Raw genomic sequence first — 27192 nt, forward strand, 5'->3', positions numbered from 1 at the left:
GTGGAACTCTATTAATCCTTATATTAAAGGAAACCTAGGCGAGTTTTGGAGATTTACGTAAATATCCTGTATCTTTCTGTCTTCTGTTTCAGCATTAAATCCATTGATCTCCACTTTCTCCAACCCTGGTGTAAGGGACTACTCCCAGCTCACATTGGATCTCACGAGGAATGAACTTATAGTGGGAGCGAGGTAAAAACCTACAAGTTTATTCTGTGCAGATGAATCTTTTAATGTGATCTGGCCACAATGTAAAGTGATGCAGAAACACAGTTTGTTTTTACCTTAAACAAACGTTATGTGGCCCAAACTTAACTTCTGGTAGACCTCTGCAAAGAATCAATAACTGTCGAGTAGTTTTAAATGAATTTAATACAATTAATTTACAATAAAATATTTATGTAAATAAAATATAAAATAAACCAAACAGAGACCGGAAGTTAACTTCGGGCCAACGCGTGTGTCCGATGAAATCATCTATATTGTGTTTTGAAGCAGTCCATGTCGTCCATCAAGTGCATAATGTTATAAAAGCAAAAGAGGTTACCAAATACTTTTTCCTTGAAAAAGTTGTGATATTTAAATTTTTAATCTAAAATTTTGCATTAAATTAGAGTATAACAATGCAAAATTGCATTTTTAGGCTGTTGGACCCCACTGTATTTGGTGTTTCTTTAGATTATTTCTCTGCTCCCAATGCAGACTTAAAATACGTTTGCATTACATCTCCTGTGGTTAGATGTTCTAAATCTTCTACTGATGAGGATCTGGTAATCTTCTGAAATCTTTCTTATGTCTCTGCAGAAACTACCTCTTCAGATTGAATCTAAGCAACATTTCTTTAATTGAGGTAAGAAGCAATGCCCCACATATACACAAAGGTTGGACACAGTGTACTGACCTTGTTTCTTATGATTTTCTTTTCAATGAATGCCTTATAGCCTACTATTTTCAGAATCAGTTGTGTAGCCAGGGTTAAATAATATGAATGTATGAATTTTTCAACAAAACCTAACAAATGTTTTATTATAAAAAATAGTTTTAAATTGTTTCGTTGGATTGGATGGTGAAGAAAAGGCAGCGTCCTGCATACATTGGAACTCTTTCAGTACGGTTTGAAAAACATCCCAGGTGGTACCGTGTGTAGTTGAGAGAATGCCCAGAGCTGTATTTAGACAAAAGGTGCTTGTTTTGAAGAAATTTTGTTTTAAGTCGATAAATAATTCCCATTCCATTTGTTTTCATAACTATTGTTTTTCTAAAACTTTCTGTCAGTGTGATGCGGCCTTTGTAGCCTTTTTAGGGGCTTTCTGGAAAGCTTTTGGCTTTTGGGGAGTTCTTTTGTTGCTTATTGATTATTGATACTGAAGAAGATCAGCTTCTAAAGTCATCTGAAAGATTGCCCAGCACAGAGGAAAAATGTGTAAGACAGTATACTGTTTTAACTTTCAATTGACACATCTCAACTTCTAGAAGGTCAGACAGGACTTTCTGAAGTCTAAAAAAATTCAATATTTGAGACATTGGATGCGTACCCACCTGTAACTGTGGTTGCATATATCAAGTTAATTCCCAGACAATCTCTCTGCTCTGTCTGATAGAAATGTTAGATGTTTATTGAACGCTCTCACTCGCAGGCCGCTCGTAATGTTTCATGCATGAAACAGCCAGAGGTGAAGGCGGAATAAAATTTACCCCTGTGCCAGAATGCTTTAGCATTCCATTCTTTCTCACCTCAGATCACAACAAACATTAGTTGCACAACTTAAAAGTCACTTATGCTCCGCTCGCGTATTCCCCTGTCTGCACCCACTGTTTTGTTTCAATGGCGTTACTAAATTTAAAGCAGTTTGCTGAGCCGTCCCAGTAGAGATTAGGTGCAATTTCATTTTGTTCCATCTCACCTCCGTCTGTGTAGCTCTCTTTCGCTCTCCTGGGTGATCCCAGACTGGGAATAAACAAGACCGATTTTTCTTCATTTGGACTAACTGAAGCGTCACATGTGGAGGCAGAACCTAAATTGATGAGCGCACCATGCCAGCCTTTGAAGCAAAGTGTCTTAACCTAAACAGCTGACAGTGGGTGAAAAGAAGGTTGAGGAATGAGGCGAGTTCTCAGGAACTTCTACATTTCTTTAAAACAATCCAAACACGTTGCGGTTTTTGCTACTGGTTATTGTTCATTTATGCCATAATTTCATATTGAAAAATTTGTAGATGAACAGATACAAACATTTTCTGCCGATTATTCACAGTGATAAATGCCGATGCTGAAACCGATACCGATTCTGAAGATTAAATTACTTTCTGAATGTTATTAATTCAAATAATGACTATTAATATTAAACATCAAACTATTGATGTTTGACATTTTCTATATACAGAGCATAAATTCATTGCATTTTCCTGTCCTCTTTTGATTGACAGGATAAATCGGCCCTGATCATGGGCTGTTTTTAAACTATCTGCGGATAGTGTGAAAATTTGGTTTTATCGACCGATACCGATTATTGGCCGATATATCGGAGCATCTCTCGCAAAATTTCAACTAAAAATATTATATACAAAGTGTATTTTATTTCTTAGAGGTTTCTCTTTAATAGCTCAAACATAATGGTAAGCCAGTTTACGTTTCGTCTAATTATGAACTTTGTCTTAGATGTTTCTCCTTAATTTCATAGGAGTAATAAAACATGAATCGGACAATCGTTAACATACAGAAAGGGAATAGAGCTTTAAAATGAATGTGGTTAGCATAGGTCAGATAATTTGGTCTTGGAAGAATTTGATAAGAAATGGCTGTTCATATTGAAATCTCTGACCTTTTAATAGCAGACTTTGGTTTCTAGGGAAATCTGAATAAAATGCGATCTTTCATGAAACTCTGTAAGAGGCACGTTAGATTACACAGGTTATTATATTCAGAGAAAATCTAAGGAGCGGGAAGCTTGAGCAAAAACGTCTTGGTCGTTTCTCTATTTGCTACTGTACGCCAGACGTGTGCAAGATGTCATTTAATTTAAAAATGAGTTATGATTTTAAAGAAGTAGTAACAATAGCGACAGTAACAACAGTCACTGATTATCACGCAGCATTGTTATGTATGAATTTCAGAATGTTCATATCGTATCCCGCAGTTGGAGATAAGCCATTGTCATGGAGCAGTATAATATCTTCTCACCTTCATTTTATTCCTAGCACATTCATTTTCCATCATATCATCTCACTCATTGTACTTTTGTCCACACTTTGTTCCTTTACCACCGGCATGCCACCTTTCGCCGTCTCCTTTTGTCCTTCCCTTCACACTATTAAAGCTACCCTACATCTTTCTGCCAGACGTGTAATGATACTGAGAAAAGCAAGCTCATCTCAGAAATGTATGTCTCTGTGCCAAACATGCAGGCGTTGGCTGGAGCTCAGATGAGCCTTTTTAACTTCACCCAGGCAGAAAGAGCTGATTCCGACACTTTGAAGGCCTGCCTGAGTTATTCACTGTGATAACCTTTGGGTGTGCACCTGCTGTCCTTATTTCCATGAAAGTGTGAATATGGGAAAGTTGCCATGGCCTGTAGTGTAGCGCAGGATATTGTGTAACTCAGCACTTGAAACTCTGTCAGATTGGTGACATTTTTTTTATTTAATTTTTTTATTTATTACATGCGCTCCAAGCGTTTGCTCAAAAAGGATGATTGATCTGAACAACCAGCAAAACCTAAATCATTATACATAATTTGTGCAATGGCAATGAATAAAGGAGCCTTCACTTCAAATACTTTTGTGGTGGTGGATAAAATATTATAGATGTATATATAAAATATAGAGTAAAGACCTAGATCAATATGTAGATTATGAGATTATTATATGGGTGAGTTTTTTTTTCAAATGGGATATTAAGTAGACACTCTTCATCCAAAATATACTAGAAACCACATGGCAGGCCTGGCTGCTTTGCACCCTAGCAACGCCCTGGCAACCACCCAAGGATTGTGGTAGTGAATACATAGACAAGCACCACTGATTTTCTTCTGATATTAAAAAATCTATTCATTTTCATCAAGTGCACCCCAAAGACATTTTCATTTTTCATGGTTTCATCATTCTCACCATCATCAAAGCATCAAGGCGCTTATATTCGGTCTCAAGGGAACGCTGCTATCCTGAGATCAGATCAATTTGCAGCGCACCCTGCATCGCTACGACACATCCCAAAAATGCCTGAGAACGGATGCATGACGCAGCAAGACTTCAGTTCTTCTGCCTCACGGGATCAGGCGGAATGAGGCGGGAACATCGGATGATGTTGGTGGCACGACGGGTGGGCTCAAGGTGCTGCTGTGATTGAGTCCCACCCACATGCTGTGCTCTCTCGATTCGAGCAATAGGTCCTATTACACCAGCAATAGAAAAGAACACAGTTTCTGTCAAGTTCGGTTTTCTTGTCTGATGCTGCCATCTCTTAGGGGTGCATCTGTGCAAATGGACCTGATTCGCCTCCATGAATGAAGCTCTTCTCTCGATGTTCTGGTGGAAGTATACAGCACATCTTTCTCTGTGGATGTTGCATCTAATGCAGAAGTTGGGAAAAATTGGATAATGAGGTCTAATCTCAGAAGATACATTATTTTATTTCGTTGTCATGGGAATTAATTTGTATTATGGCCGTATCCGATGTAAAACGGGATGTTAATGCTGTAAGAAGTACAGAAACAAAAGAAGAACAGTAATCATCTCAATGTGATTGTGAAATGAAGTTGAATAATTCTTTAATTCTGCTAAACGTGTATTAAGATCTTAAAGGATAATTATCGTTTTACAGATAATGCTGATTATTATGCAGATAATTGCAATCCGTTTAACATGATGTGTAATTTATTATAATATGTTAATATTTGAAGTCACTGAATCATGTTTTGTAAGATTTTCTTGTCTGTCTTTTGATTCATTTGAGAGTATATGCATAGTATGCAATGGTGGTATTTTAGCATTTGGCACGCATGTCTCAGATCTTTATTTACTATTATTGTAAATTATGTAAATTTGTCCTAATGGTTTATAAAAATCATTCACACAGATAATCAAATGTGGCCCAACTTAAGACTCAATGTATGCGGTACAAAGGGCTTTCAGAATGTAGAAAAGCTTCGATATGATACATCAGAGTCGCAGGATTAGCTCAGCAGCTTCTGGTGATCAGACCCGAGCTTGACCCAAAGGTCACTAAGAAGTGATGTGAGGATGTTATATGGGTATGAAGAGCTGTAAGAATGAGATAAGGCCCTCGGTTTGATGGGTTTGGAATGTAAACAGCCCTGGTATGCAGGATGGAGTATGTTTGTGGGATCTGTCTCCATCTATCACAAATCTCCATCTAAACTTTCCATCGTCCATTACACTTGCTTCCTTGCAGTTCTCTATGGATTCATATATTTCAAAACACCTGTTTTTTGTCTCCGGCGGGTTTAGATTTGATGTGATTTATGTATACAACACAAAAAGAGAGTGAAGCATAAGAAATACTGAGGAGAAAAAGGAAGTCTTTGTTCAATCTCAAAGTCCATTTGGTATGTTGTTTTTTGGTTTAGTTTCATGCATGAACCCAAATGCGCTATGGGAAGGTGCTTGACGTATCGTCTTTTTCTGTATGTGAGACAGTTGTGTATGGTTGACTTTGCCCGCAGGTTGTTGTTTACTGTATTCTGTTTATTTTTTCTAGGCTGTCATTTGTCATGTATTTGAAGTCAAATATGCATGCGGCGTTATTAGCGTCGCTAAGGCCGGCATAAGTATTAGTTTTGCTCTTACATTGGTTAGCAATTTGAACAACCTTAAACTTTGGCATGTAGCCTTAGTGTTGTATAGCAGTAAGTGCACAATTCACATTTTCTCCAGAAAATGTAAAAATCTATTTTTATGTTTACAAATAAAACTGTCTAAAATGTCAGAACAGGCAGTTCTAGCAGATTATCAACACGTAACTGGACAGTTTTATTTGGCCTCTAAAAATGAATGAAGGTTTAAGTAATAAATCAGTGCAGAAGGGAATAAATAAGTGAAAGCAACGCAGGTAAATGTAAACCGAGAGATTAATAAGGCTGTCACAGCTTTCCTTTTAGTGCCATTTCAGTGCATTTCGCCTGGCCAAGATAAGAGCATTCGAGATTAACCTTTCTTCACGCTGCTCTGCAATGTACCACCTCACAAATTTTCTCGAAATAGGGTCATGCCTGATAGAAGTCTCTCTAGAATTAAAATATGGATACCCAAAAATAACAAATCTGTCACCATTTATTCACCTTCATGTCGTTCAAAACCTGTATATGACTCTTTCTTCTGTGGAACACAAAAGAATACATTTTGAGGAAGGTCAATGGGGGCCAATGTGGTTTGGTTACCAACATTCTTCAAAATATCTTCTTTTGTGTTCTGCAGAAGAAAGTCCATGAGGGTGACTAAATGATGACAGAATATTCATTCGGGGTGAACCATCCCTTTAAAGGAATAGCTCAACGAAAAGTGAAGATTTGTCATTTTCTTGGTCTCGTTGTTGTGAGATATTTTTTTTATTTTGACCAATATCAGCAAAAGTAGAAAAAAACACCATTAAAGTTGTTCGTTCTCAGGCACTCAGTACATATTAATGTGTTCCTTGATGCCATGGGGTTGCTTTTTGTAAGAAACAGATCAACATGAAGTGTTCATGTCATTTTTTTGTAGCTTTGCAGTATACATTTACAAATCTTCATGTCTGTCTCCTTCTCTCTTTATTTGAACAGTATCCAGAAACAGAGGTCAATAACGCACTCCTCTATGCACATAATCCACATCCTTTCGCACGGAAAGGTACATTTGAAATCTCTGGTCGGTCTATATCCCAAACGCAAACATCCGAGACGATGTCTTCCACATCCTCAAGAGAGAGTTCTCCGGTCTCTGTCAACAGACAAGGGCCAGAGACTGATATGTGCCGAATGCATTCAGTAGACATTGTTACAGCTGCTTTGGACTGAGGCCCCTGTGGTCAAGAGGTGCTTGCCCTCCTCAGCTGTAACCAACAAGACAGGAAGTGTCGGACGTGGACAAATAGCAGATGGGAATTAGAGCCATTTAGATTCCATTCTGGTTTTGTTTTGCTTTGCTTTGAAATATGCCCAGTGTTCACAAACACTCTGCGTTGATTACGAAACAGCAGCTCGGGCACAATGGTGACTGCTGCTCTCATTTATTCTAATGATATGACAGCGGCTCACAGGATCACAGCGGAGGCTATGCTCCGTATTCCATCTTTCAGATTTCAGCTCTCGTGGGAAGGCCGGGGCCACGAGTGGAGATCAAAAAGAAGAAAAGCCATGTTAAGCGTCTCCTGTTTGATATTGGCGCTCGGCGGTCGCCTGAGGTGCACATTTCAGCTCTCTGACCTGAGAGTCGGGCTGATTTTATCTGGCCTATTCATGATTAATTTCCCTCTGCAATATTCTGTTTTAATTATTGATGCAGTCTTTGTCACTAGTGGGCTCATTTGTGGCATGTGCAGTGAACCCCAGTAGCAAAATCCTCGTTGCTTAAGGTGAAAACAAGAGAAAATGATTTCAGTTGACTTGAATTGGCATATTTAGCGATCCGATTAGCATAAAACTGATTTAAGACGTAGGTTTTACTTTTGAAAATGAGAAATTTTAATGCTACGTCTCAATCACAAGGTGACATTTTAAATGTAAATGTGAATTGTTGTCCTTAGCAGCTAAGAGCAACAGGACATTTTGTAACTTTATGCTCAAACCTGAAATGTGAGACATTACACGCTTTGACATTTTCTCAAGTTTCACACTCCATATAAAAGGTCCTTTTCACAAATCACAACCATCACTCACATCCACATACAGACCATTCACTGTTTTTCTGAATTTACTATTTATAAGTACTGTACGTGTTTAGGTAAAGTGATCGTTTTTGTTTCATTCTGTGAACTTGTAACAATATTTCTCCCAAATTTCAAATATAAACATTGCTTCTATTTGCAATTATTTGCAAAAAATGAAAACTGGAGAAACCAAATAACAGAAATGTGCTGTGGATTTTATCAGACCTCATATACTGCAAAGAAAACAAGTTCATATTCACTTTTAAGCATTACAGCAGTAATATTTGTAAATGTATTTAGGAAAAGGTAAAAAAAAATGTTTTCTGTAATAATTTTGATTTTAGTCTTTTAATGTCAGTCTTTCACATTGCTGTTTGAAGACTTTGATACTCCTCAGTTTTGATTTTGTTGAAATTCAACAGACATGGACTGGAATGGCTACCATACATCTAGAAAAGCTAATTAAATGAAAATTTGAAATGGTCTCTTAATTTTTTCCACGGCTATATATGCTGTGTATATTTTGATCCGGTGGTGTTGTGCCATTATATTGTTTGAGCAATGCCTTAGACCTGTTGCTCTATTTTTCATCTTGTTCTCTCTCTCTCCCTTCTGTTTTTCTAACCTAAAGTAAATGTGTTCAGATGGCACAGCTGTGAACCTTCAAAGGGCTCCTTATTTGCATGTCTCCTCTTTGCCTAGGCACACACACGCCTCCAGACAAAACCATGCACTACCCTTATTCAAGCCTGCAGAGAGGGGTGTACAACCCCCGTCCAACACTGGCTCTATTTTTCTAATAGGCCATTGAATACGGACGGTGTGTTGGTATGTGAAGTGAGAGGGAGACTGTTGTGCCGGATCCAGGGAATGCCACGGGGGCAGGAGGAGATGGTAGAGTGCGTATCTGCGCCCTCTTGTGAGAGGTTCAGCGTTTTTGGACAATAAGGCAAAGATATTGAGAGTCATGTCACATCCTTGGGCGGCGGTAAATGGGGATGGGGCCACTTGAATAGGGCACTCTGTTAAAGGACAAAACAGGGCGGTGCCTTGGCTTGGCTATTGAAGCCTGCAGACCTCGAAGACCCGCCAGTGAGACGGATAGCTCCGCCGATCCAGCCGGCAGGAATGGGGCGGAGTCATGGCACTTTAATCAGGGACCTCGTTGATGAGTATGCAAATGACATTTTCACTCCAGAATCAGTGGAGTTCTGGAGGGTAGAGAGTGTACATGCACAGGTGACTGCACTACTAAACAATATTTTCTTTATTTTTGGTTTTTTATTTTCTTCTGCGTAAAAATAATCTGAACGTACATTTACACTTAAAAATGTGCTACAAAAGGTTGTTCGTAGAGATTTACTATTTGCTCAAAGGTTTCTCTAAGAACCATTTCTTTCTTACTTTTTATTGTCTAAACCTTTTCTACTTTTCTGAAACGGAAAGGTTTTTTCAGAAGTTAAAGGTTTTTATGGAGCCATTCATCCAAAAATGGTGGTTCTGTGGCGTTGTGAAGCACCTTTCTTAAGAGTGTACAGTACTTAAATATACAAGACTTGGTTTTTGAGAGTACGTGCTAAAGAAGTTTGTTTTCTCACCCTACTGGCAATTTGCTTTTCTCTTGTTTTAGATATTATAACCTCAAAAAATAAACAAACAGTTACTGTATGCAATGATGATTTTGTGGTTTTTACTAGAAACAAGCCTGGGTAAACACATATGCTAACTCTGATAGCACACAAACATCTGGCAGACGTCTTTTTGATATCTACATTTACATCTACAAGACATAGTTTGCTCATCTGCAATATGTGTCGGAGAAGTCTGCTGTCAGACGTCATATAGACATCTAGAAGATGTCTGGAAGATGTTTATGATTTAATAGAATAGATGTAAAACTGCTCTTTCTAAGATGTTTAGCAGATGTTTTTACACAGCAGATGTCTCCAGATCTTTAGCAGACGTCTTACAGACGTACCTGTGCTAGCTTTTTGCTGTGTAAAACCTTAAAAAGGACACTTTTCTTAAGTTGTGCAAAAGTTTGATTGATTTTGAGGTACAAGCAAAAGAAAATCAACTGTTGGGTTTTTGTATGGCTCGCTAGCTTTTTTACCTTTAAAGGCCAAATGCTTTTATCCTAAAACATCTTAAAAGTTGTTGTTCCTTCACATTTAAGACTGTGTAACAAATGGCAAGCATGTAATTCACAACATTACCTGCTACAAATATAAGTGCTATAAAACGCAGTTAAAAACAACAATACTTTTCTTGAATTTTAATTATATACTTTTTCAGTTTTAGGACCTCATACAGTATATTGAATAATTGCCCAACCATATTCTTAATTTAAAACTGTATTTTAAATTAACCTTAAATTATCTAAAGGAAAACATGCTTCTGTGTAAGCAGCAGTCCCCTGAGGGACACTTGCGGTATCCATTTGCAGATATGCTTTTCATTTATAACATTTGTAATGTGTCACAGACACAATAACCTTATCAACGCCAGCACACTGCTTGCCAATATGACAATTTTCCACCATCATGCCCCTCTTATGCTTTTATTAGCATTTCCTCGGTACTTCCAATAAATGGAATGCAATTTCTTGCCCAACTTTGTTTCTGGGCTTTACTAATTTATGTATAAATAAATCCCAACTATTTTATTCCTCAATGAAAAATTCATGATACTATTTGATGAGGATGCCAGGGGCTGAGAGCTCGGTGACGCCACATTATTAGAACAGATGAAGGCTGAGTAATTATGAAACAAATAATGGTGACTAAAGTGATTTTCTAAGCTTGTGCATGCCGTGCGACGGCCTTATTAAGCCAGTCAGATCTAGTTGGCACATTAGACCTTACAGTCCAAACAAATACACCTCGTTGTGATTTTTTCTTTTTGACAGATTTGGCTTATCTGTGATATCAACCGTTCTTCCGTGCCCTTTAGGAAAGACTACATTTAGAAAACTTCATGGTGTGTTGTTTGTTATTCTAGGTTCTTAGAGATGTGAAATTGTCATTAATCTTCCTCAGCCTGAGAATTTGTTGTGGAAGATAACAGAAGCGTCTTATTCAGTGTTGGGTAAGTTTAGCAAAAGTGTGATGTATCGGGTGAATGAAGTTTTATGATTAATTGCCCTTTCAGAAAATAAACAGTTTTAACCTTAAGTAAAGGGATACTTAAGAAAAGAAAAATTCTGTCATCATGTATTCCCCTTCATGTCATTTTAAACGTGTATATGACTCTTTCTTTTTTTTCTTTTGTAAAACACACAAAAATATATATTTTTAGTAACCTCCCAATGGTTGTGTCCATATAATGGAGTCCATGAGGGCCAATGTTGTTTGGTTACCAACATTCTTCAAAATATCTTGTTTATATTATCCCTTTAATATATGGGTTTTGTTGTTCTGTAATTGTTTGTATAGATGGAAAATATATGTATTTTTGTGTTTTAACATGTTAGCTTGCCAAAGGTTTTCCCATATTTGTCTAGTTGACCCTAAAATGCCAAAACTGAATAAATTCACCATGATGGTTCACACACTGCTTTTTGAACAAACATTTACGTCATTACCTCCTCATGCTAGTCTATATTACCTCATCCTCTTTGGCATAACGCTTGTCAGAAGCAATTTATCATTCAAAGGTTCAAGCCTCCCACCAGTGAAAGGCTCTCCGGTCACCGCCCGCCACTGCTTGGTGGATAGCGGACCCCCGAAACGGTGGCAAGGTTTCCAGCTTCACATTCAGGCCTTTCGCCAAACATGCCATACAGTGTGCTTTTCACAGTCCGCCTCTTCAGAAGGGTCTTTGGGAATAGCATCGGAGGCCTGGCATTGTTCCAGTGTGGTGTGAAGAGACGGGCTGCCGTAGCCGGGGTCAGGGTTAAGCTGACGGATTCTTCCCGAAAACAGGGGCTCACAGACGAGATGTTAATGACCTGAACGATGACTCACTCCTCAGGCATCCATCACAAACATGCCTGTGATCTGAAACACGCATGAATGCGAGAAACAAACAAAAGCTAGCCGGATCAATGTGGCTTTGTGATGTACCTGACAACTTTGAGAGATAGTTAGTCCAGCAAGGAGGAGGTGTAAATGTATAAAGGGTATAGTTAAATATAGCCATCTGTGGATGAGGGTGTGAGATAAGCCATGTAAGACGGTGTTGAGATGCATAAACGTTAAAGTCGTGGGGAATCTTATTTGTGTTTACATATATCCAGGTTTGACTCCAGTTTGAATGTGTAGAAGTGCGAATGATATCAGGGGGCAACGTAAAACAAAACACGTTCAAAGCTTTGATCCTCACACATTTTGTAGCTGTTGCATGACTTTAAAGGTCCAGTGTATGAAATTTTGCAGCATATAGTGGTGAGAATGTGAATTGCAACCAACGGCTCTCTCCGCTCACCCTTCCTTTCGAAGCACTACGGTGGCTGACACACGCCTAAGATGTTGTCACGTTTTCGCTTCTTTGCTGAAGGAGATTACGTATAATCGAAACGTGCTTTTTAGAGCAGTTTGTCCATTTAGGGCTACCGTAGAAGCAAATCTTCCAAAAATTACACATTGGGCCTTTAAAATACTGTATATGAAACACTGAGCATTTATTGTTTTAAGGTTGACATGACCAGTCTCTATTTTCTTATAATGTATTGCAGATATGGACATCTTAACACAGACAACAGTATAAGATGTCAGCTGAAGGGTGAATTGTGCAGTTTTTATTTCTCTGCAGATCAAATGAAAAGCAAATGACATCGAATGAGAAGTTTAATCGATTTCATTGTCAGACTTTTGCTATTCTTTAAAGAATATTTTATATGTCAACTTTATACAATCATTTCAGTTGAATCAGATTATATCTAAATGCACTAGTTGTACACAATATATTGACTATAATATAGTTAACCTTTATCTAAACTGTTGTCTATGTGAGTACAGAGAGAGCGGGTTCACAATAAGGTGTTTGCATTAGAAGGGGTTCGCCATTGTGAAAAGTTTGTGAAACACTGCACTTAACCAATTACCATCAGAGTTCCTCTGTTTTATCTGTAGAGCCAGAATGGCTCCTTGAAGTATACTTGCTATTATGTGTTCAGTGGAGAAAGATGACAGAAGAGGGATTGAATTGAGAAGAGTTGCTGCTTATTTAACCACTTATGAGTGTCCATAAGGATTAGGAAGCTTCGACAAAGGGGACGATTTGTGAATATCTTGACCGTTATGTGTATGCACACCTTAAGACTGCAGGTTTTTAGTTTCTAGGCACTGGCTCTGGTATTGCTGGCTGGACACGTAGCTCCGAAGGGAAATAATTGGGCAGACGTAAATGGAGTAGCTTGTCTTTGTTCATGAATAAGACTAGGAGATGGCATTTACATGCAAATGGCATCTGGTCTTCCAACTGTCTTGTAACTCCTTTTAAGCCACTGGCCCACTTATCATGGTGTTTACACAATACACAAAAATAAGGTTAATGTCTTTGATGCATCTGGCTAAATGCGATGTCGTCATCAACCGTTGTGTAACCTTGCTTGTGCATTATTACAGGCAGCTGCCAGGCAACTGTGAATTTTCACTTTTTGGGGTTTATTTTGGTTTCCTAGGCAACAGAATGGGGCCCAGACGAAGACACCAGGAGGTCCTGTCAAAGCAAAGGCAAGACAGAGGTAACTTTAAACCCCCAGGTTCTCTTGAATAGGCACATTTCTTTCAAAAAGCTGGCAAGCCATTGGTCAGATAGTTGGGTATTGTTGAGGTTTGTGGGAGGGCAATGTGTTCGGATTAGTTATTCAGTATTTCTGAAACCCAGGGGTTTCTCTCCTTGAGCATATAATTTGCTGTATGTTCGAGGTAAAATACAATTTTAGAAATCCGATTAAAGCACTGCATGAAATTTAATAACGTGTACAGAGGTGAGCTTACCTTTTTAGGAAAACAATAAGGAACAGCTTTTTCTCCACTACTGAAAATCACTTGAATTATTATTATTTTTTCTTTATTTTCTTTGTTATACAATAGTAAGATATTGTTATATGAGGGCTTTGGCCTTAAAATGTGTATTTTGTTGTTGTTCCTCAAATAAAAGCCAGAACTGATCTGCCACGCACTTATTTGATAGACTGTAAACCAACATGGTGGCAGTTCTCATCTGAAGTCAGTTCCCCCCTATGCCACTTGGCTTTCTGCCTCACTGAAATGTTGGAGCTTATCACTGTCCTTCCTGTTTGAAATGGTGTCATTTTTACAGTCAAGTGCTTCAGAAGGTTGATGCCTAGGCTAACTGATCCAGTGTTAGGTGGGATTATTGTTAGTTTGTAGTAAGGCAAATGAAAGATGAAGTAATATCACTCTTTGGTAAAGTGTAATTGCTCCCAGGAGAGACAATGGGTTTGTTGGAAATGGTTTAGTAGCATCTTTTGTTAAAAAATGTAAAAGGAATGCTAATGGAATTTCTGTAATAATTTGGAAGCATTCCTAATAGGATAAAGAAAGAATCTGCCTAGGATTCTTCCGCTGAATTAACTGAAGTTTTCAATTCAATTTTTTTCAGTTTTCACAAAGATCTTTCTTTTGCTTTTTGTTATAAAACACATTTTGGATTGATTTTAAATTATAATTAAGCATTCTTTTAGTAATCAAATGGCATTTCCAAACTGAACGCATTGTGGGATATGCTGCGTTCAGTTTGTGCTCATGCAATATATTGAGGTTATGTGACAACACCGTATACTATATTATACTATATTCTACTGCATTGTTTACCATCTCTTGTCATTTCAAACCTGTATGACTTTCTTCTGCTGAACACAAAATAAGATATTTTGGTTACACTTTATTTTACAGTGCCCGTGTTACAGTGTAATTATACATTTAAGTACTGAGTAATAAAAAGCAACTACATGTACTTACTATAGGGTTAGGATTAGGGTTTGGGTCAGGGTTAGTTACATGTAATTATGCATAATTTATAGTAAATACTATAGTAAATACATGTAACATGCGTAACAAGGGCACCGTAAAATAAAGTGTTACCGATATTTTGAAGAATTTTGGTAACCGCATAACAGCGGTACCTATTTACTTCCATTGTATGAACACAAAACCAATTCAAGTCAATGTGTACCGCCGTTGTTCAGTTAATAACATTCTTTTAAATATCTACTTTTGTGTTCTGCAGAAGAGTAAAAGTCATACAGTTTTGAAATGACAAAAGGGTAAGTAAATGATGACAGAATAACTTTTTTTGGGTGAACTATCCCTTTAATATAGCTACTGCTGCTATCTTTCATACTGACAAGTGCATGTCCTTCTGCAGGTGGAGTGTCAAAACTACATCCGCGTGTTGCTTGTCAACAAGACCGAGGTGATCACCTGCGGCACCAATGCCTTCCAGCCTCTGTGCATCACCAGAGAGGTAGACAGTGCTTAGCATATTCCATATCAAATGGCTTATCTGGACTTTTATCAAAGTGTGTGATCCATACCGTCCCCCTCTCTCAGGCAGGGAACATGAGCAGGGTGTTGGAGAGGGTGAACGGAGTGGCCCGCTGTCCCTATGACCCTCGTCATAACTCCACAGCCATGGTAACCGAAAGCGGAGAACTGTATGCTGCTACAGTCATTGATTTCTCAGGGCGGGACCCTGTCATCTATCGCAGCCTTGGAGGGATGCCTCCCCTGCGGACCGCCCAGTACAACTCCAAATGGCTTAATGGTACATTAATCTCATTATCTCGTCTGATTGTCTTGATCATATCAGAGAACATTTGGAACGCTTCACCATCTCTCTTGATCATATTTCTGAGTCAAATTTGAAAGGAAAAAGTTGAATTTTTAGAAAGTTTCTTGATTTCTTTATATAGTATATTCACTAATGATGAAAATTTTTATATGAAGAGTTTATTTGCAAAAACAGATAACTCTGTTTTTTATTTTTCGGTATCATGTTTTTATTGTTTTATTGTGTTAGTTAGCTGTATTTTTTGTTACTATTACTTATCAAAACAACCCAACTGCAGCTTGATTGATTGGAAAACACAATAAAAAAACATGATTTTTGAAAGATATTAAAAACAGTTGTCTGTTTTTGCAAATGAACTCTTCATATGCTAACAGCACTTCAGAAAAAGAAACAGAAAAAGAAAAATAGTGATTTAAAAAAATAAATAATTTAATTACATTTTTGGTGAATGCAATTCAATCTAATAACTTGTTTCTGTTTGATGTACATTTTTGCGGTAAATGTTGTATAAATCTGCAAAAATGGCCTATTGGACTTTACAGACCCTAAACACAATGCCTGTTAGACAGTAATGGAAATAAAAGGGGATCAACCTGAAAATTCCTTTAAAGCTCTTCTTCAGATTTTTTTCCTCTATATTTTATACTGTATAGTACAGGTATGTCGATAGTTTTAGAGATTTGTTTCATAAACTGTGTTCAGATATGCAAAGATACCATAGTTTGCAATCAGAAAAACATAGGAACATCTGTCTGCTTACACAAAAAATATATACTGTATATATTTTTTCATTCAAGAGTTTTAAAAGAAACATTTAAAGGAGCCGTCTGAAGATTTTAGCTGCACCTAGCGGTGAGTTTGAGAACTGCAACCAACGGCTAACTCCACCCCTCTCTTTTGAAGCACTGCGGCAGCTCTCACAGGGCTAAGATGTCATCGCGTTGTAGAAGATAACGTATTTATGAAACGCACTCTGTAGAGCAATTTGTCCATTAAGGGCTACTGTAGAAACAACATGGCGAATTCCATGCAAGGGGACTCGCGGTGTTTGTAGATAGAAATAGCTCATTCTAAGATAATAAAAACATAACGCTTCATTATGTGAGGTCTTTATACACCTCTGAACACATTTCTGCCAGTAGATCCTCCTAAATATTACCCACAGCACATTTAAGACAAAGTGACACATACTTCCACTAGATTGATTTGTATTCAGCAAGTAATCCCCATCATTTTAGTGTGTGTGACCTGACTTTATAAAGTGTTTTATGTCTAAAAAAAAGAATAGACAAGCCTGCATACCCAAAACTATTTATTTTAAGTATTGGAGAGAAATCCAGTCAGACAGAAACCGGTCCAACACTAAACTCAACAGAGTTACTGAAAAAGTCAAAAGGTGTCAGTAATCTCCCATCTGCTGACACAGTTTGCTCTGGAATATTCATTCTGACACCAGTAGAAACAGAATATGTAGACACTTGTGTTGCCAGAGCTGTAATTCACACAGTGATGCTTCACTGAGGAGGTGTGAGAGTAGTTGAGGTAGAGGAAAAAGTGCATTGAGAGGGGATGGAGTTAGAGAGGTTATACTGGTGTATGTAAGTGTGGGCTTGGGTTGAGCGGAGCGAACAAACGCACAGGCTTCCAGCAGTGTAATTATGCCTTATGGCAGAGAGAGGGTGAAATTGCAGTTGCAATGCTTCATGTCGCTCAGTCGGACTGCACACCTTCACTGTAGATTCACACCTGAGGGGGAGAACGCTAATAGTGACCCTATGTGAATTCAACCACAGCTGAAGGAAGCTTGAAGAGATGCACAAAAATGAATTCATTTATTCACCTTCATGTCATTAACAACCTGTGTATGACTCTTTCTTCTGTGGAACACAAAAGAAGATATTTTGAGAAATGTCATTGGTTTTGTGTCCATACGATGGAAATCAATGGGGGGGCCAGTGTTGTTCGGCTACCAACGTTCTTTAAAATATCCTCTTTTGTGTTCTGCAGAAGAAAGAAAGTCATACAAGTTTGTAAAGAAATGGGGGCGAACACCTTTTTCCCCCTGAATGTACCTTCTGTCAGCTTGACCCGAGCAAAGCCACGGAAATTTAGGCATTCGTGTTAGCTGGATGCTGAGGGAGGCGGACTCCGTGGAAATGATGTGTGAATCATAAGCGTATTTGTAGTCTCAAGGCTGCTCGCGTGGAGTGCAGGGAGGAACGGCATGAACCTCGGGGGTTCAGAATGAAATCTGTCTGGACCTTATTGTACCTTTCCTGCAAGGCGCTGACTGGATGTTTTTAACACTAACTCGTGTGAGTTCAGACCTGAAATGAGATATACTTTTTTAGCACAGCTCTGATTCAATGAGAGATGTCATCATTTGCAAACAGTTTTGATATTAGCACATCTCTCTCCTTTGGAATTGAATTTTCAGCTTTTCCCTGACTGTGGTCAGCATATAAACATGTTTACAGTACACACACACACATACGGACCCTGGCAGTCCGGGAATGAAGTAGTGTTTACTTTCAGCTGAAAAAATATTTATTATATCCTATTTGTCATGTTACTGTAAGTACCTCGCAAACCAACACACGCACACTGCCCATCCCAGCTTAGTCAAAATGACTTGATTAATTCATGCAGTTTTGCACCTGAGAAATAATTACTGTTATACTAAGGCCAGCATTAGTATTCAGTATGTCTCTCTCTGACCATCTCCACCATGTTCTGTCTGAAACTGCAGTTGTGATGTCTCTGCAATCTGATAAATTCATTATTTGATCATTATTTACCCTCCCCAAATGTTCAGTTAATAATGACACACAGTATGTTTTGGTCTGCTCCTTACACAAAGCTATTGGTATAGATTCAAAATAAATCATATAACACCATATTTTGTTTTATGGTGCATTTATGTATTTTTTCCCCCCATACAATTCAATGCAAATGCAATTCAATGCCATTCTAATACATTCATTCTAATACATATACAAATTAAGAGACCCTTTCAAAAGTATTTTCAGTTTTCTGAATGTACTCTTTTTATAGATGTGTTTAGGTAAAATCAGTGGTCGAATTGTAAACAATTTCAGGGGGGATGGTGTGGTTAAATATTTGATGATTTACAGACGATTTACATTATAAAATGTATATTATAATCAGTTTAATACAGTTATAAGTGGGATGGTTAGGGTTTTACAGAGGGGATGCTTTTTGTCATTTCCTTCAACAAGGGAGATACCATCCCCTCGCATCCCCCCTCAAATCGAGCCTTGGGTAAAATGATCATTTCTATTTCATTCTGGGCACTACTAACAATATTTCTCCAAAATGTCAAATAAAAATATTGTTTCTATTTGCAGAAAATGAAAACTGGAGGAGCAAGTTAAAAAAAAACAGAAAATATATTTTTTCAAACCTCAAATACTGCAAGGAAAAAAGTTCACATTCACTTTCAAGCAATACAACAATCTCAGTTTTTATCACAGTTTCCATGTGTCTTGTCTTGCTGTCAGTCTTTCACGTTGCTGTTGGATGACTTGTCACTCCTGAGGTATGATTTAGTTCAAATTCAACAGACACTGGACTGTAACGGCCACAGTACATCTAGAAATGCTGATCAAATGAAAATTTGGAACGGTCTCCTAATATTTTCTATGGCTATCTATTTTATTACTTATATGAGTAAAGAAAATTTATATGAGAAAAAAAACAAGAAATTTAACTCTTGCACCTTATGCATACAGATACATGCTTTAGTTCCTGCAGATGCATCATCATTTCTAATGCATGCTGAGTTTTCCCTAGACTGCTTTTTGAGACTTGTACCCACTGAGATTATGTATTAGCGTTTAAAATTGAATCAAAAAGCAGTAATGTCCTGATGCCTCTCGTGTGCTTCACAGCCCAACAGTAATCTCATTCTCTTAAACTGCTGTGATAGCCCCAGCAAAGATTGCGGTCATGGCTATTTACAGGTGAATATCTACAGCACGCACGCTTCGGCTGGGGAAAAACAGGCCTTGGGGGGAGGATATTATTTAGAGTGATATTAACTCTGAGTAATGCAATCCTGACCAATGCCACCTGGACCAACGGGGACAGCTTTGTTTATACAGAACAATTTCTGCACGTCGCATACAAATACGCTTTTCCCACCGTTCTAGGCCTTCCTAAAAGCACATAAAAATAGGACACAGGCCAAATGGCTGGGGAACTAAAGTCAGCATTTAAGCCGTTTGGAATGTAATCCACTTTTTGATGCTCTGTGCAACCAAAAGCCCACCAAAGATGCGCCTATTTGAAATGTCTTTAACCATGCTTTTTGTTTTCCTTCAGAACCTCACTTCATCTCGGCGTACGACGTGGGTCTTTTCACCTTCTTCTTCTTGAGGGAGAATGCCGTGGAGCATGACTGCGGCAAAACGGTGTACTCACGGGTGGCTCGGGTTTGCAAGAACGACATAGGAGGACGTTTCTTGCTGGAGGACACGTGGACCACCTTTACAAAAGCTCGGCTGAACTGCTCACGGTCGGGAGAGATCCCTTTTTACTACAATGAGCTGCAGAGCACCTTTTACCTGCCCGAACAGGACCTCATTTATGGCATCTTTACCACCAACGTGTAAGTTTTTAACCCAAGAGTTTTACAGTGTAATTTACCATGAACGTGATTTGGTTTTGTTTAGGAAGCCCTGCTAAAAAACAGCGTATACTAGATTTTTCTGGGTCAATGTAGTGTGCAACATCTGTATACTACAAATTTTAATTAATATCATCTGAGGATTCCTTTGCACATTCCTAAAGTATGCATACTGGAAACTAAGTTTTGAATAGCATATGTATGGTAGTACATCATTTGAGCACATCCCTTTGCTCTCATTCCCTATATTTTTCCGCTCTCTCTCACTCGCCCTCATTTTTACTGTTTCTTTTTTGTCTTTGTTTTGTCCCCTTTCACTCACTGCCCCAGTAGGAACAGAATATGGTAATGCAATCAAAACAATGGCGTCTCCATCTGGCTGTCGTGAATTGAACACCTTAAGCAATCCTCCCAAGGGTTTGGGGCTGCAAAACTGGGAGGGTGGTGTGGGAATGGGGTTAGCAGGAGAGCTGGCAGAAATATCTGAGAGTTGGTTAGTTTTACTGAAGTGTTTAGGAATTGAGTTGGGGTATTATTTCAGTGGGTTGGCTGAAGGGACCGTATGAAGGCGTTGCTGTTATCATTGGTGTTGTCACTGTTTTATGAAAGCAATAAAACGTGACAGGCTGTGCCTTGTAGTGATTTTACCATAGTGTTCAGGAATGTTATTGTTAAACACCCTTTCGTTTGATAAAAGTATTATTTTTATGAAGGCCCGTTTAATGCAAAGACTGTATTTGGAAAAGATTTATTCTTTTTTTAATTAACTTTTTTAAGGAATTGTTATCACTCTCGTTTCTGTGAAATAGGCCTTTTGGCAGTTCATACGGTAGCAGACAACCTATACTGCAGCGTAAAAATGTGACAAAAGTCACTTATTTACCACGGCTCACTCTCGAGGAAAGTGCACATGGCGAATCTATAGTATTTTTTCAAATCCAACAGAACTTTCATAAGAGAAACAAAATGTTCAACGAACATTTATAAGATGTAACTGTATACATCCGATTTTAGAATAATAATAAAGCAAATAACAGAAGTGCTTCTGGACCAGTGTTTACTAGTTGTGGTTGTAGAGGAGGTTCTTTCATTTTTTAAAGCATGTTGTGAAAATGAATCATAAATTAAGGCAATTTCTTGCTCTGTTTCATATGGTCTATAGATGCACCCAAAAAATCCTTACTCAGCAATATCACGCACAAGAAACAAAACATTTTTTTTTTGTTTTTTTTTTGTATTTATAAAGTTATTCATGTACTGTATATCTGACTAGCTTTGAGTTTTTATAATTGACAAGAGAATCTTTCGCTCAAGAGCACATAAAATACGCTAAAATATACCACTGTATATACTAAATACTTACTATACATGAAAATATGTATGGCTACTCCTACCTCTGTCTCTGCTGTGGAGGGTTGCTGAGTCGGCTCCTTGTTGTTTTTCTTTTCTTTTTTTGCTGCGATGCAGGTATTTTCTTTTTCTTTTCCCTCGAGTGTTGGCCTAGTTTCATCTAAATCAACATTATGGTCTTCTTGGATGACCTTAAAGGACCCTATGTTATGTCCCACATTGTGTGTCCTGTCACCACAACCCAACACGACTTCATTTTATTAATCACGTGATCTACTGTATGTGTTGCTTGGAAAGCTCTATACTCATCTGTTTTCACAGCGAGAAGACTTCATGCCCATATGTTGTGTGTTATATCAAGCATGTCATGGGATAGCGTACAGTAGGTGACTGTGTTACGGGCCCAAACTCTGTTGGTATTGGATACTTTACACGAATGGTTCTTAAAGCTTAAGTTATAGTCGTGCGTAGGACCTACGCCGTAACCTACGGCGTAGCCTATGTACGTAGATGACGCCGTCGTGAACATTTATGGTTCTGCGTTGAGAGTATGCGTCGTACTGCAATTACACCGCCGAAACGCTAGTTGGCTCTTTGTGTTTTCCCGGGTTGCTCTTCTTCGCCGATGTTTTGTGTGTATGCTAGTGTTTGCAAGCGATGGAAGCTGATCGCATCTTAACGGAGTTGGAGCTGATCGAAGTAGAAAAACAGTTACTTTTAATTAAATCACTTAAACAAAAAGCTAGAAACCAGAGATGTCGATGCTTGCCATGTTGTTCTTTTGTGGACTCTGAACTTGCCGGAAGAAGACGCCAGAGAAGAAGACGCCAGAAATGCATAGAAGGAAGTACGATGCTGCCAAACCGACCAATCACAGCGCTTGCGGTCCGCGTAGGGTCCGCGTTGAGTTGACGCGTTGTTACATTTTTGGAGAGGTGCGCGTCAGGCTACGGCGTAGGGTACGCGGCTCTGCGTAGGCTACGCCGTAGGTTACGGCGTAGGTCCTACGCAGAACCATAAACTGACCTTAACAGGGGGGCTGGGGCCCACAAGGGGGCCTACAAGGGGGCCTCAACTGACTTCCAAGGGGGCCTCAAGATGACCAGTATTCTAAAATTAGAAAAAAAATTGCATTGAAATACATAAAAAAACGAACGAAAAAAAAAATCTTATTAGTTGGCCATTTTCGTAATTAATAAGCATTTTTCCTGTTAATGTTAAGGTGTAAAATATTTTATTGGGGAGAAATTTTGAGTTTTTGTGAGCCGGAGGGGGGCCTTTGAATATTGTTGAATACAATGGGGGGCCTTGGAGTTAAAATGGTTGAGAATCCATGCTTTAAACGGCACTGTCATCTCTGCTGTTTGTTTTGCATTTACACTACATTTATAGTAATAGTTAAAAAGCACAGAATGTCTGAATGTTTTTGAAAATAATGCCTTAAATTGTTTTTATCTATGAATAAACTTATTGCAAAAGCATAACGTTAATGAATATTTGGCGAGCATACTTTGCCTTTAAACCAGCACCATTTCTCCTAAACACACTTTTCCAAGAATTTGGCAGGAAAGATTCCAGGAATCTTGGAGAATTTGTCACAGTTCTTTTATGAATTCTGGCCGTCTCAATTGACCAAGTCTGATGTTGAGATCAGGGCTCTGTGGGGGCCAACCCATCTGCTGCAGAACTCTTTATTTTTAATAACTTGGAAATACAAATTCAGAAAAAGAATTGTAATATCTACGTGTCAACCAAAGAGTGTATTTACAGTATAATATCGCATGTCAAATAACCCCTTTCCCATATCAACGTATCTCCAAAAACTATTTTCACACCGAGTTCATTTACACTTGTACATTTAGCTGGACCTTGACTACTGTTCATCGGCTGAAGATCTGAATCACTGTGACCCAGGTTTACTCGCTCAGCTTTAAATCAATACAGTAAAAGTAATCTGTTTTTCAAGCCCTGAAGCTGTAATTCCTCCAACCCTATTATAGCAAGAGAAGACGTACCCTACCTGCTGTTCTCTCTGTCTTTTTTTGTCCGTTTCACAGCAGAACAGGGCCAACAGCGCAAGGCAAACGTGTTCTTGTCAACATTTCTGTTTACCTGAGGCTTTCAGCACAACATGGTTTGACTAAGGCTGAGAGGAAATGTTGTGCTTCTCAGTCTTTTGGGAGAAATAAGCTCTGTTCCAAAACCTTTTGAGCTGCCTACCGCAAAAGCTGTTCCAAAAGCAAAACCATGTTGCCTTAGATAGTTTTTATGCATACCTGAGGGAGATGAGTGGGTATTCATCTATAAAATAACTTAGTTTTGAGTTCAAATCTTTGTATGCTGTTTTAGTTTGCAGCTTCCTACTGTGCTTGGTTTTGAAACGGAGCATTTTGCTTTCTCTCTCTGAACATGTAATGCCTCATACAGAGGTTTGAAGTCTTGTAATAAAAAGTTGCTATGACAGGCCAATCATATCTCAGACCAATTGGCTCTTCTGTCAAAACCAGTTCTGATTGGGTTATATCAAGCTCATGTGTTCTCGACTGCTGACCGCATTCTTCATACACTGTGTTTCATCTCTCTACAAGCTTTTTGAGGTGCATGGCCAACAGCCTCTCTCTCTCTTAGCATGCTAACTTTCCGTGTTGAAGTTTTCATATGGGATCCCCAGGGTAGAACCGCATAACCAGGCTTGAACCATCTCAGAGACTTCAGTTAGACACTGAGCCAGACAGCAGAGTCTGGCATAGTGAGAACTCTCTCCTGGAGCTCTGCCCATGAGCCCATCTGTCTGTGGCGTCTGCTTTACTGCCACAGTTATTGCTGCTCATTTACGTGCAGCACACACATGAACGTGCTACCCACGACAACTGTTTGATTTGAATGTATGATTCTGTCAGCTGGCTTCGAATGACCCCCGGCTGTTTTCAGTAACTTGCGACATAATGCTGTATGACTGCATCTGTATAGAAAAGCTGCTATGTTTTGAAATGACGTGAGTTATTGCCGTGTTCGTTGTATTGATTTAGTTTGCATATATGCATTTTGCAAACGCTTTTATCCAAAACGTCTTATCGTGCATTTAAGGTATATATTTATTTGATCATGTGTGTGAATCAAACCCACGACCTTCACCTTGATCTACCAACTGAGCTCTAGGAACGTAAGAACTTGCACTGCTATTTTTAGTTAGTTTTAGCCACTTTTAGTGACGTTGGTCACTCGCTTTTCTTGCTTCTACTGAGAGCTATACTGTGCATGTCAAGGGGCTTGTTAGTGTGGTTCACTTGCAGGAATATGAACTGGCACACAGGCTGCTCAGGGGACATTTCTCAGGGTTACAGGACTAAACTACATCCTACCAACAGCGCTCTGAAACTGCACCGTCATCCGTTCCAAACTCTGGTAACAAGAAGAACCATCCAGTCCATCCGCCGCAGAGCTTCTCATCTCCCCTGCTGACAGCTTACTTTGGTCTAGGATTGTCTTCGGGCCACCTGTCACTCACATCGGTGGAGTTAATTAACTTTCGGTGCATTTGAGAATATTTCGTGCCAGATGAAGCTGAGAAGATCCGCTTGGCTGAGCCGATTCTGAACTTTTATTTTTGTCTCATGTATGTAGGCTTTTCTTAGTCAAAAGGCAAACTGTGTTTGCAGTGTTTCAGGTGGTTATTGCAACATGTGAGCAAGATACAGTATATGGAGTGTGTGGTCCGCCATCTTTGAGAAAGTGTTAACACAAAAATGTAAACGTATTCTGTCATCAATAATGCAGTTATTTTAAGTGTCTTATAACCTTTGAATAATAATACCTATTAAAACAAAAATAAACTAAAATTAATAAATAATAAAATAAATGAAATGATATGCATTATAAACTATATTATTATTAATATGTATTTTCTTTGTTGTATTTTTATTATTATAAATATTCAAATCAACATAATATGCATTTTTAACTGTGATATAATATTTTTGTTAATTATTATAAACATATATTTATTATAAACATATTTGTTTATTGTTAATAATAATTAACAATAAACAAATGTTATTATCATTGTTATCACATGTTATCATTATTATTATTATTATTTATTATTTTTAAATCAAACCAGCCATTTCCCTTACAGAAAAGACACATGAATTTCACATGTTTTTTACATGTTTTTCGCATGTGATCACATGTATACAACATGTGTTTAACATGTGCAAAAAACACATGTGATCACATGTGAAATGTGTGTTTTTGGAACATTTTGGTGTGAATTCCATGTGAATTCCCACGTGAAACCCATGGGATAACATGTAAAAACCCATGGGATGACATGTGCAACATGTGGTGACGTGAAGAACATGTGATCACATGTGGAGACATGTCGCATATGTTGTCCCATGGGTTTTTACATGTTATCCCATGGGTTTCACTTGGGAATTCACATGGAATTCACACCAAAATGTTCCAAAAACACACATTTCACATGTGATCACACGTGTTTTTTGCACATGTGAATTTCGTGTGTCTTTTCTGTAAGGGTTGTCAGTAGATGTACTGATGACAGATTAACTAGACATGTATAAATATGGGTAAACAAAGCTATCAAAGCGAGTGTTGATCTAGCCTTCTATTTTGTACTTCAATGTCCTGGATTTATAGTGTATCTATGTTTTTTCTGTGTTGTTGCAGGAACAGCATTGCTGCCTCTGCAGTTTGCGCATTCAACCTCAGTGCGATCACGCAGGCTTTCAACGGACCCTTCCGCTCCCAGGAGAACCCTCGCTCTACCTGGCTGCCCACCCCAAACCCCATCCCAAACTTCCAGGTGCACCATTCCCCCATTATCTTTCACATTTTCCACTCTGTGTGTGTCTGGAACAGTCAACATATAAATTCAGGCAATCAGTCTGGCACTGTGAGAGTAATTCCTCAATATCAGCTGGATGTTTCGGCATGCACCGAAATTCACAGTTGACAGTTTTTATCTGTCAAACGTTTTTATGGATTTATATTTGCATTGCCCTGTTGTCCTTGACACTAGTTATTATGTTTTTACCTATTGACATTTACCAGTGTGGGACCATTGATGAAGAAGGGCCCAATGATGGACTAACTGAACGCAGTCTGCAAGACGCCCAGCGCCTCTTTCTCATGAATGACGTGGTTCAGCCTGTTTCCGTGGACCCACTGGTCTGGCAGGATGATGTGCGGTTCTCCAAGTTGGTTGTTGACATCGTACAGGGGCAGGACACTTTGCACCATGTCATGTACATAGGCACAGGTAACTCGAGAAATTCAAAAGTCAAGCTTAAGATCATTTCTACCCAAGGTTTACACCATACTGATAAGTCAGATGTCCATATTTCGTGGTTTAAGTATCCATGTGAAGTCTCTCTTAAAGTTTTTAAAGCATAGTTTTCCATAGTCAGTTAAAAGAGTTATCACATCCATAACAATCCATATTCCCCATAAATGGGCACATAAAAATGAAAATAAAATAACTATTTTATGTTTTATAAAGTGCTATCCCTTCTCCGTTTGTTGGGCATCATTGCTTCTGGTTTGTATATTTT

General features: G+C 38.5%; 1 protein-coding gene across 4 annotated transcripts in view; it reads left to right on the top strand.

Annotated features, from left to right (window-relative positions):
* Nucleotides 1-27192, top strand: part of sema5ba (sema domain, seven thrombospondin repeats (type 1 and type 1-like), transmembrane domain (TM) and short cytoplasmic domain, (semaphorin) 5Ba) — a 121803-nt gene that overhangs the window by 66121 nt on the left and 28490 nt on the right. For all 4 annotated transcript variants that reach the window (XM_057335646.1, XM_057335648.1, XM_057335649.1 and 1 more), the window contains exons 4-11: nucleotides 93-192; nucleotides 805-850; nucleotides 13484-13546; nucleotides 15196-15294; nucleotides 15381-15594; nucleotides 19966-20251; nucleotides 26309-26444; nucleotides 26693-26900. In XM_057335646.1, the coding sequence (XP_057191629.1) occupies nucleotides 93-192; nucleotides 805-850; nucleotides 13484-13546; nucleotides 15196-15294; nucleotides 15381-15594; nucleotides 19966-20251; nucleotides 26309-26444; nucleotides 26693-26900 (1152 nt within the window). The remainder of the gene's footprint in view (nucleotides 1-92; nucleotides 193-804; nucleotides 851-13483; nucleotides 13547-15195; nucleotides 15295-15380; nucleotides 15595-19965; nucleotides 20252-26308; nucleotides 26445-26692; nucleotides 26901-27192) is intronic.

Source organism: Triplophysa rosa, linkage group LG6, assembly GCF_024868665.1.
Source record: "Triplophysa rosa linkage group LG6, Trosa_1v2, whole genome shotgun sequence".
In the NCBI taxonomy this organism is placed as follows: domain Eukaryota; kingdom Metazoa; phylum Chordata; class Actinopteri; order Cypriniformes; family Nemacheilidae; genus Triplophysa; species Triplophysa rosa.